Source organism: Trichosurus vulpecula, chromosome 3 (genome assembly GCF_011100635.1).
Source record: "Trichosurus vulpecula isolate mTriVul1 chromosome 3, mTriVul1.pri, whole genome shotgun sequence".
NCBI lineage: Eukaryota > Metazoa > Chordata > Mammalia > Diprotodontia > Phalangeridae > Trichosurus > Trichosurus vulpecula.
In genome coordinates, this window is record NC_050575.1 from 187,317,077 (window position 1) to 187,328,777 (window position 11,701).

At 31.9% G+C, this 11,701-nt stretch overlaps 1 protein-coding gene across 1 annotated transcript in view; it reads left to right on the top strand.

The window, feature by feature from the left end:
- Positions 1–10,166, top strand: part of SYCP2 (synaptonemal complex protein 2) — a 112,755-nt gene extending 102,589 nt beyond the window's left edge. The window contains 10 exon segments of the mRNA XM_036749896.1: positions 1,212–1,394; positions 2,570–2,657; positions 6,033–6,191; positions 6,379–6,506; positions 7,007–7,101; positions 7,181–7,280; positions 7,637–7,695; positions 7,910–7,988; positions 8,160–8,216; positions 10,095–10,166. Coding sequence (XP_036605791.1) covers positions 1,212–1,394; positions 2,570–2,657; positions 6,033–6,191; positions 6,379–6,506; positions 7,007–7,101; positions 7,181–7,280; positions 7,637–7,695; positions 7,910–7,988; positions 8,160–8,216; positions 10,095–10,166 — 1,020 coding nt within the window.
- Positions 10,167–11,701: the final 1,535 nt, after the last annotated feature.

Sequence of the window (11,701 nt, forward strand, 5' to 3'; positions counted from 1 at the left end):
TCAAGACTAGTTTATTAAATGCTGCCCTATCTTTAAAAAAATGAAACTACCAACTGCTAAGCACAGATAGAGCAGAACAAGACCTGTGCAGAAACTGACACATTCCTTATTAGCCAGTAGTGTAATACCATTGTATAAAAAGCTAATTCCACAATGTATCAGTACAGGCAGAAAGTAATCTTGCAAGTAATTCTGTACTTTTCAGAACTTAAGTAAAGAACAGTCTCTGGTTTTAGACATTACATTTCTAGGAAAAGGTGGAGAAATTGAAGTATATAAAGAAAAATAAAAATTATTTAAGGGCTGAAAACAGGCCTTCAGAAAAAAAGTTAAAGACATTAGAGTGAATATTACCTGATTAAGATAAACTTATCTTCAGGTTGATGAAGTATTTCTACATGTATGCAATTCCTTGTTCTTGATGAGCAGGAAATACCAAACAAAAATAAAATTAGTTCAGTTAAAAAGGGAATTTGTTTAGATATAGATATCTTTAAGAAAATAACCTGCACTTTATTACCTATACTCTACACTTTATTGCTTGAAGGCATGGGGTTTGACCAGATTCTTTCCAGATCAGCTCTATTACTCTTTTTTAGTGGTTTTGGAGTAATATCAGTAAATATGGAATCCAACTGATTTTCAAAAAGTAAAATAAAATGAACATGAGATTCTTAATCATTGCCAAGATTAATCTCAAGTAAAGCAGTTTAAGGATTCAGTGGTCTAACCAGCAGTTTTCAGGCTTTTTGTTTTCAAGACCCTTTACAATCTTAAAAATTATTGAGGACCCCAAAGAGATTTTGTTCATGCAGGTTATATCTAATGGTATTTATCATATTGGAAATTAAAAGTCAGTATTATTATGAAAATAATTTTGACATCCCACACCCCATGAAAGGGTCTCAGGAACCCCCAGGAGTCTCTGAAACATACCTTGAGAACAACAATACGTTATGGATCTTTTAAATTATATCCTTTTATTTGAAAATATTGTTGGAAAAATTTATTAAAAACAAAAATTGTGGAAAAATGTTCATGGGTATTTATAGTATTTGCAAACATCTGTCATTGTTTTCACTTTGTGAAATATTTTTGCTGTCATGTTAAACTGAGTTATAGGAAAATTACTTGTAAGAAAAATTTAAAACTACCAAATAATGATCCCTAGTCTCTAAAGCATTTGTTTTGTTTGGTCTTATTGATTCTAGCCTAATATTACTCCAGTAATAATGGACAAAACTGATAGTGGTGGAAAAGATGCAGAGATATCTTCAGAGAATATACAAGAATATGACAACCCTATGTATTTAAGTAGTTTTAATACAGAAAAACAATTTAGTGGATCGGAACTGGAAAACATCCATGAAAATTTTATTCAAAGTACACGAAAGGTAAATTGCTAACAGCTATCAAACTTCAAAAACTTAGCTTTATAAATTGCAAAATTGCCGGAAATTGTAATGAGACAAATATTATAGTATTATTTTGTGTATTTCTCAACTATGTACACAATTTACCTGAACGTTTTTTTGTTTGAAATTGAGAATTGCAAATAAATGTTGTTATTAGTAGCTTCTTAATCATGGAACGTATAGATATACACACGTGTATCTATATATATATGTTATGTATAGATATGTACATGTTAATATCTATGTTTTGTATATATATGTCTATATCTCTATATCTCTATCTTCCTATCTATCTCTTTCAGGATTTGGAAAGAAAATAAGAAATGATAGTTTTTAAATTGACTGAAGACACTTGCATAAATAAATAACTTTGGTTAAATTCTAAGATCCTGTTATTGAAGTTACAGGGTTGACGGGTTTTGTGATTTTTGACTTAAACATTTTGAATTTAGACTACTGTTTCCTAATTATATAGTAACCCAACTTACTTTTTTTGACATAGTTACAGTCAATTAACTCATAGATATAGAGTACTTACTATTTACCTAGAATTGTATTAGAAACTATGAGAGATACAAAAGTATATGAATAATTTTAGAGCTGATAAGAGACTTTAGATATAATGTATATATTTAGGAAGGAGGCGGGATGAAAGCTAGCCTCAAAGAATTCTTTGAGATAATGAGTAAAATCACCCTTTTAGGGATTAATAAGAAAAACAGTTTTCATATAGTAGAATTTTATTGAGAACAAGGACTATGCCATTATTTGAGCCTTTTAATCTTTGTATCCTCAGTTTCTAATATAGTTTATTGAACTGAATTGAATAAATGAAATGGGACCAGGTTACGAATAGCCTCAAAAGCCAGGAGAAAGTTTAATCTTGATCGTAATATAAAATTGATCTGGCTAGAATGAAGTAGGAGCAAACTATAGTCAAGGACACCAGCTATTTAGGTGTAGTAATTTATGAGGTAATGATAACCTGGACTAGAGATAGTTTTTTGGAGAATCCAGGAGAAATACAGAATATGAAGAAAAGAATAAATAGAAGTTGATAGTTGCCTATAAGGTATAAAAAAAGAGATGGATAAATAAAAAATGGCTACAATTTTTTTTCTGTTCTGAATTTATCTAATTACCATGTGTTATAGGAACTCCTTTCACCATCACGGTTATCCCTGTCTAGCTCAAAGAGAGAAAAACTCTATGACGTCCCTACTGATACTCTTCATCAAAAAGGTTTGTAACTTTTAAAAATGCTATATAGCAATATGTAAAATAATTCATTAGTTTTTCTTCTCCCTTATCTCCTATATTCAGTCATTTACTACATCTAGTTAGTTCTAGAACCATAACATTTCTCACATCTGTCCTCTTCTGTCCACTCACATGGCCACCACCTAAGTTTAGATATTTTTCACTTCTTGCCTGGACAAATGCAATAGATGTCTCATTGGTTTCTTTCTTTACAATCTCTGTTGACCCATCCATTTTCCACATAGCATCCAAAAATAATGTTCCCGAAAATAGTTTTCCCAAAGCATAGGTCTGCCCAAGTCACTGTAACAACAGTGTTGCTTGCAGTGACTATGGAGGTGTAAGACCAATAACACCAGCACACAGGAGGGCTGCTAGCACAGGTTCTTTGATCTGCTTTTCTAAGGAAAGCAACTTAAATGGGTTTACGATCTTACTTTAATTAAACATACGTTTATCATTCACTTAGTTCAGAGGAAAAAGTCAGCACCCTGAAATTCAGAGCAAATACAAACAAATTACAGAGAAAATATAAACAGATCAACAGACAGGTTTCTAGCTGTCTGACCAAGACATTTTATACACAGTTACCAGAAAGAAAAGCACCAACATCTGGGTTTTTCAAAGCCAAGGGCTCTTTAACAGCTACCCAGAGTTTCCACACCAACAGTCTTCCAATGAGTGAGACTCAAACAAAATGCTAACCTCAGAGTATATATACACCTCTTCAGGCTCAGAGCACTTCACACCTCTCCAGGGTTTCACACCTCTCCTGACTTAATTAGCAAAAGCATGTGGGCCTTTCTACAAATAAAGGCAAGACTCAGTTAAAGGCATTTGATTACCTTAGTGCTGAGAAGCACTCCAAAACAAAAGATAACAAAAAGACCCATCTTGCTTGCCCTTATAGTCACTACCCTGCTTAGAAATCTTCAGTGGCTTCATATTACTTCTAGGTTAAACATACAAAGATCTCAGCTTGGCGTTGTAGTCTAGATTACTTTTCTAGACTTATTTCACATGATGGATAGCAATGTGAAATAAAACATGTTAAAAATTGTTTTTACATGCAACTGGGCAATAAGATATACAGGCAATGGGGTATAGAAATCTATCTGGCACTACAAGAAAGTAAGAGAGAAGGGGATAAGGTGGGGGAGTAGGGTGATAAAAGGGAGAGCAGACTGTGGAAAGGGGTAATCAGAATATATGCCATCTTGGGGTGGGGGTAGGGTAGAAATGGGTTAATAAGAATTACTGACTGTGTCTACTGGCTCATTATTTATGGGAAGTACATGGGAGCGAAAATGATGTTAGAAGGTGATTATTATCTCCAGAAGTAGCAGCCACCCTTTAAGGACTTAACCTGCTAGTGCAAATTTGGGTAGCACAAGGGTCACATTTAAATATGCTTTTTAACCACAAAAATATTCTAATTCAAACAAGTGCTAAAACAAGAAGGAAAACTTGTGTAAGAGCAAGACAATACTGTTTTTAAAAATTTTGAAAATCATTTACAATACATAACTACTTAGCTGTCAACGAGACATGCCACATGAATTTCTTAACATGGGCTTTATCTTCTTATGTTTAATTTTCAGACCTGGCATTATCACTATTTAGAACCCTTTATTTTCCTTCTTTCACTAGCATCACTAATCTGCCTGGTTGGATAAAATTCCTTTAAGTCTCAGAGTAATTCTCTCAGAATTGTGATGAGACAAAAAAATGAAGTTTTTAGTAAGGATTTTTCCAATATTCTTTTAGCACTCCCTCCTTTTATTTTGAGTCCTTATACCACTACAGGTAACTAGCATCTTCCTACTTACTTCCCCTTGGGCTACACACTGTGATGGGCTATGATAGCTTTGCTTTATTCCATCCTGTAGATCTTTGTCTTATATCAAACTTTTCCAGTGTCCCCATTGCTTCAGGTCCCTACAAGCTAAACAGCTAACTGAATGTTCAGCTGATACTGATGTGCATTCTAATTCAACCCAATTTCTTATGTGACTGCATTAGGGAGATACAAAACAAGTGCTTCATAAAGTAAGAGAAGTTGACATTTGAGTCGGGCTTTAAAGGATGGGTAGGAATTCAGCAGGAAAAGAAGGCAATGAGAAACATTCCAGATTGGAGGCAAGAAATCATAGGTTGTATTTAAGGCACAGAGAGTAGTCCAAGTTGTCTAGAGCACAAATACCATGGAGGAGAGAAACACAAAATAAGAGTACAGCAAGAAGGTTGATACCAGATTGTGAAGTGTTTCAAATGCCATGCAATTGAGTTTGAATTTTGCAGTAGGGAGCCACTGAAGATTTTTAGGAAGAATGATTGCATAAGGACAATTTATCTGATGGTCATTTGAAGAAGGGATGGAGGGAAATAGAGTAGAAAATAGCATTAGTATCATCTCTCCTAGTTAACATTTTCATTTTGGTAGTGGACTCCTTAAGGCAGAGGAGAATACTGGTATGAATTTGAAGAACTGTGGCAGAAATAGGGGGTAGGAAATATTAAAGGTTAAGTGTCCCATTCTTGTAGGGTAGGATAAGGGAGCCTTTCCGTGCCCCTCAAATAATATCTTTATGATGGGTTGGTCCTGTTTCTGTTGTGGTTTGCTTTTCTTAACATAACTCAAATAATACTGAGTTCTCTGAGATCAATAAAGTCATTTCTTCCTAGAAGGAATTAGTAACACAATATGGGGCACACTTCCAAAATTCTTTTTCCTTTTCTATTTACCTATAAATTTCTGTGTTGTCTTAGTAGTGCATAAAAATATTGATAAAAATAAATGTGAGGGTCTGGGGGAAGTTCTCTTATCTGTTTCACTAAGGTTTTGCTTTTATTTAAATAAGACTGGTCTAAATGTCTGTTGCCCAGTGTGTAGTTCCAAGATGTAATATCTGAAGTTACTTAATACTGCTTTCTTAGTCAGCACTATAAGTATTGAGATGTACTGGTTGATAGAAAATTTTCCTATATCGCATACATGGATTTCCAGTTTTAAAGAATTACAGTAAAATAAATTATATAAAATATAGTAAAATAATTATGCGATAGAGATAGTTTGATATCTTTGGTTTCCTAGTGCTAGGTCTTCATCCAAACATCAGTCACTATTGTACTGTTGAGCAATAATATGGATTGTTAGAGCATTTCATCTATGGGAATGTTAAATAACATAGTTACAATATTGTTTGAAGAAAATGGACAATTTTCAGAAATCACATTTTCTCATATTTGGAAATGCAGCACAATTCATAACTATACAAAGATGGTTAAATTGGAAAATGTGTAAATTATGTATTTTAATGTGATAATTAAGTTACATTTTTATTTACAATGCTTTAGGATCTAGTATACATACAAATCTCAAACGGTTATGTACCTCTGAAAATCTAAGTAATTCTGATGAAGTGGAACTAGAAGAGGAAGAAGAAGAAGAAAGAAGACAAAATTTACTTCCTCCGAAATTGTTTAAAACAGATGGCGACCATGTTACCTACAAAGGTAGGTGGACCTAAAACTGACATTAAAATAAGGATACTTGGGACATAACTTATGGTAGGCTTGCCCAAACTGCAGCCTGCCCAAGGATTTTGGGTGGCCAATTCCTCTAACTAGTCCTCTAAGCAAACATGATAAAGTAATGTTAAACCAGGAAAATCTTGGTTATCTTTTCATTTTTATTTTTTAGTATCTGAGAGTGTATCTACAGTGTCAGCCAATGAGTTTTCTTTTCCTGGAGAGATTTGGGAGACTGAAAGTTCAGGTGTAGACACAATGTGTCAGAAACTAAGTAAGGAGTTTAAAAGGAAAATTCAGGCAAGTTATCTTTTTAAAAAAAACTTTTCATTCTTATAAGCATTCTTCTTGTAAGCTACAACTATAATAAAACACTTATAGAACTAATACCTTTTCCACCCCTGTGGCATAATGCATCAGGTAACCATCCTAGAACCTAACGGGGCATAAGGAATTTTGATTGTTTTATGCTTCTGAATAACATTGTATTTTCTGGCATTGTTATAATGCTACATATTACTATGGCATTTAAAAAACTGAAATGAGTTATCTTACTAATATTTTCATCTATTGATGAAACATACCATTATCATTTTGTAAAATGAAATTTAGCTTAGCCTTTTTTTAAAAAAATGAATTTGTCTCTACAAGTTTGCATTTAATTATTAGGAGTTGGTTTTGAATCTAACTTTTTTTTTGTTTGAAGACAATAATACATTTATCTAACTGATTTTTAAATTTTTCTCATGTATATTAATTATGTAAAAATGAATAAAAGCCGAGCATAATATGTGTTTCAGAACCGCTACAAAAAAATGGATCGTTTTAATAAACAGTCTTTGAAATCAGCTCAGCAACATCTGACAAGCATAAACTATCGCATTCATGAATACAGGTCTGTAGCAAAAACTGTTTTGAGAAATTCTCAGAATTTTTTTTATTTGTGAATTAATTTTCTTTTGTTATTTTAATAGAATGAAGCAGCTTGATAAGTTCCAGTTCAATATCATAGAGGAACTAGAGAACTTTGAAAAAGATTCCCAGTCTTTAAAAAACTTGGAACGAGAATTTTCGGTTGGTATTTTTTAAGTATAACCTTAAAAACATAGTTTTTGTTTCTTTTATTCCAAACATATTTAAAAGCAAACTGTAAATGCAGTATTAATTTATCTTTAAGATCATCTGTTAATCTTCATATTTTACACCCCTGAAACAACAGGAGACATCTTTCATATAACTTTCATATAAGGTTCTAGCATCCAAGAAAATGGGATACTCGTATTTTTTTTTTTTTAAAAAAACCTGAATGCTTAGTAGAGTTAACAATCAGAGTTGTTTTAGTTAGGGTTTGAAATGAGAAGTCTTTCAATCACTAGTTAGTAATTTCAAATTAAAGTAATACATTTTTCTCCTGTGGGTTTTATTTAAAGGACTTTTGGAAAAAAACTTCTCAGAAGTTCAGTACGTACCAGAAAAATGAAAAAAGGAGGTTAGTAGATTTAAGGTTTTTATATGTATGAATCAAACTACCAAAAATGCTGATTTATTTAACAAATGTAATAAAAAGCTTTTTAAAAATGTTTTAATATTTGACCATTTTGAATAAAATTGTATTAAATTTATTTAATATATCTGCAATTTCAATTAACTAAGGAGTTGTTAGTAAATGTAAAGATAGTTCCAATTCTCATTTTGCTTTTTAGGGTTCATCTTCTGAAAACTTCACTTGAAAAAAATGTCTTTCACAACATTGACTATGAAGAAAATATTTTTACTTCTGAGGTACAGTTTTAATATTTTTAGCATATTATTTTAAGCATATATATTTTTAGAAAATTATTTTATCATATTAATATTTGTCATTATTTTAAATAAGAACAAGTCTAAATAATCAAGAACTATGAGAAAAACTTTATGAAAAGTTGAATGGAACAAATTTATTTATATTTACAGATGCATTTGATGAAAGAAGATATGAAAAGGCTTCAAGAAAGGTTTCTTAAGGAAATGGTAAATAGATTATTATTCTAATCTAAGCTGTTAAAATAAATGAATGATACTTTTGAAAGAAAACTCTCTTCAAAATTTTATTTCTTTCCAAAGTTGTGGTCCTTAGCCTTTTTAGTACAATTACAATTATGTCACTTGAACAAACATTTTATTCACAAGACCCCTATAATATAGGTGATGCAGATACAGCTAGTTCCTGATTCTTGTAAATTCTGATTAGTACATATAATGAACCCCCCAAAGTGATGGCATGAATTTGAATTTGCACTATTCAAAATTATAATTATGTAAAATATGGGTAATTTGTTCCAGCCCAATGGAAATATGCATTGCTATTGCAAAAATAATGTAGCCACTTCAGGAGAGTCATCATTTTCACTAATCAGGACCTGTCATTTTCCCCCATCTTACAGATGAATAAGCAGAGAGTTTAAGTGATTTGCACAGGTCATATGACAATATTATACGTATGGATAACATAACATAATGCCTGGCATTTAGTAAGGGTTTAATTTTGGTGTTTTTTTGCATCTACCACATTAATTTTTTTTAAAAAAACTTTGTTTTTGCAATTGGGCTTGTTGCTTAGTAAATGGTTGACTTGGAGGTTGTTACTTCCACTGTACTGCACTGCCTACTCATTATAAATTAGAAACGAGAGCAGATTTTAATAATAAATGAATATGAAAGGTTTAACAGTTGTCTACCATTGAAGACAAGAAAAGATAGCTTTTCCCCAAAATGTATGAGCCCTATAACTAGGTGCTTGTATTTTCTCCTGGGCCTGCAATTACAAAGGACAATGTATCAGAATAAGATCTGACTTATCAATAATTATGCCACTCTATAAAATTTTGATACCAGCAAGTTTTTCATCGTTCAGATTTTGAAATATGATAAAGCAGTTGTCTTTCCAGAAACTAAGTAGACTAAAGAAGTACATCTGTCTGTTGCTCTTCTTAGTGTATGTTATTAGTTCCCTTCTAAATATGGTACTGAAGTGTTAATTTCGATTCAACAAATGTTAAGTTCCTACTGTGAAGCACTGTGTTGATTAGTAATTACAATTGAAATAGGGCTTCTTTTAAATCTTTGGATTCAGGAAGACCTGAGTACAAATTCTGCCTCAACCACTATCTAGCTTAGGAGTGGGGAACCTGTAGCCAGCCCATGGTTTCCCCACCCCTGATCTATGTTCTGGCCTCTCATTGGTAAAATAGGAATAATAATAGCACCTTACCTCACAGGGACATTGTGAGGATAAAATGAGGTAATGTATGTAAAGTGCTTTGAAACTTTAAAGTTTTATAGAAGTACTAGCTAGTAGTATCAATACTGCATTTAAGTTTATTTAGAGAGTTAAATAAAAACTACTAATACAAATGTTAGAGGAATGAGGTGTTCCTAGTTATTTTAAACCTTGTTTAAAATTTTCCTAATTTTCTTAATTCCTAAATTCTAATTTAAATTTCTAAATTCCTAATTTCTTAAGTCTGGTGGTTTTATAATTTTGTGCCTAATTGTTATCATTCTGTATAATAGTTGTCTTTATAGAATACTGTAGATATAGAAAGTATAGAATATTCTATCTTGATCCCATGGAAAACCTTGGAAGTTAGGTAGCCATTTGCTTCTTTCTCTTAAAATTATTTGCAGAAAAAATTTTAGTTAACCAAGAAATCCAGATAAATTTTAAAATAAATTTATTGGAATCCAAAAATATACTTCAAATACTTTGCCCAAGTGCAAATGATTGATATTTTTGTGGTCTTAACATAGCACTTTGAGAAAGCCAAACTGGAAAATATTGTTTTAGGACTTTGAAAGTTGGTATAAAGAATATAATATATTTTATAACTATGATCTTTTTTTCCACAGCAAGAAGAGGAGCTCCTCAATGTTCGACGAGGATTAATGTCACTCTTCACTTCTGATGAAAGAAAATTTTAATGCACAAAACTAGTATTTAAACACCTGTCCTGTCTCTGTACATCTTAAAAAACAACCATACAAATATAAGTGTTCCAGCATGCACAGATGATGTACTATTAGGTGATGAACACCATCCATCCCTTTTCATGCACCTCAGAATTGCTTATAGATATTTCTACCTAAACGAATTAATAAGAGATTTACAACAACACAATACCTATTCCAACCTATTTTTCTGTCTAATCCTTTCGTTTTATTTACCATGTTCCCACTATTACTTGTAGGAGAAAGAATATTGGGCAGGTAAATTTCATAGGATAGTGGCTTGTTATTTTATTAGCTTTTTGCATGACTGTACTAAGAATTGAAGTTATATCCAAGACTATTTTTTGAAACAAATTGTAATTTATTGTATATAAAAAACTAAAAATTATAAGTAGAGTCAGACTTTAAAGGCTTTGAAAATATTAATTAAATCTATTTTAATCATTAAGAGTATAGCAGGAAATAGTCTAAGAAAGTTGGTTCATGCTTTTAAATGAAGAAAAATACTTTTTGAATGGAAATCAATAAATACTATTTATCTAAACTGAAGCAGGAATTATTATCTTATTATTATTATAACCTCAAGTTCCTTGGATGAGGAAAGAATATCTAGAAAAACATTCCCATTTCAGCAATTTTTAAAAGCTGAATTTTCTTAGGACCCATAGCATGGGGCTGTCACTGTGTAAACTAGTTTGTAAAAATGAGTATACACTGTTTGCTTTAGTTTTGTAACATAATATATTAAAATTTATTTTGAATTTGTATGTGTCCTTTGAGGCCTTATGGAAGGAAAAAGAAATGGCTCTTACTAGAGGGCCATTATTTCTTGGGATGCCTCTGCCTCCCATTTGGATATCAGTGACTATTCCTTAAAGTTTTGCCCTCCAAACTCTACAGTGAAAGTTGTGTGCATGAGAACCAGCTTAGGGTCAGAATGAGCCTGGAATGACTGAAGGAACACGCACCACCCACCACCCACCCCACCTTACTCACACGCTTCTCTTTAGTCATGAGACCATGGACTGCTGGTCTGGAAAACTAGTGCCCTTTAAGAGGTCTAATTTCTCAGTGTAGCTAAAAGAGATGTAGAATAGGAGTCCTTATATTGAGCCAAAATATCCCTCTGCACACCTTCTGTTGCTCCACGTTCTTCACTCAGGACTAAACAAATCAAGTCTAATCCTTCTACATGACAGCTCTTCATGAACTTAATAACTTAATATTGATAATATTAGGTTAATAAATATAGTATGTTAGGTTTTTGTTTGTTTTTAATTTTTTAATTTTATTTTATTTCAGACTCAAGGGCCAGAACACAAATACAGAATAGAGAAAAGAAATAAAACATATCATAAACTTAAATACTGAAACTTAAATACAAAGAAAGAAAAAAAGCATGTCGTGTACATAGCAAAATGTAAGAGAGGATTCAAAATATATAACAATAGATTTTCATTTCAAGAAGCCTATATAATAAATAATACATGTTGTTTTGAGAATTGTCC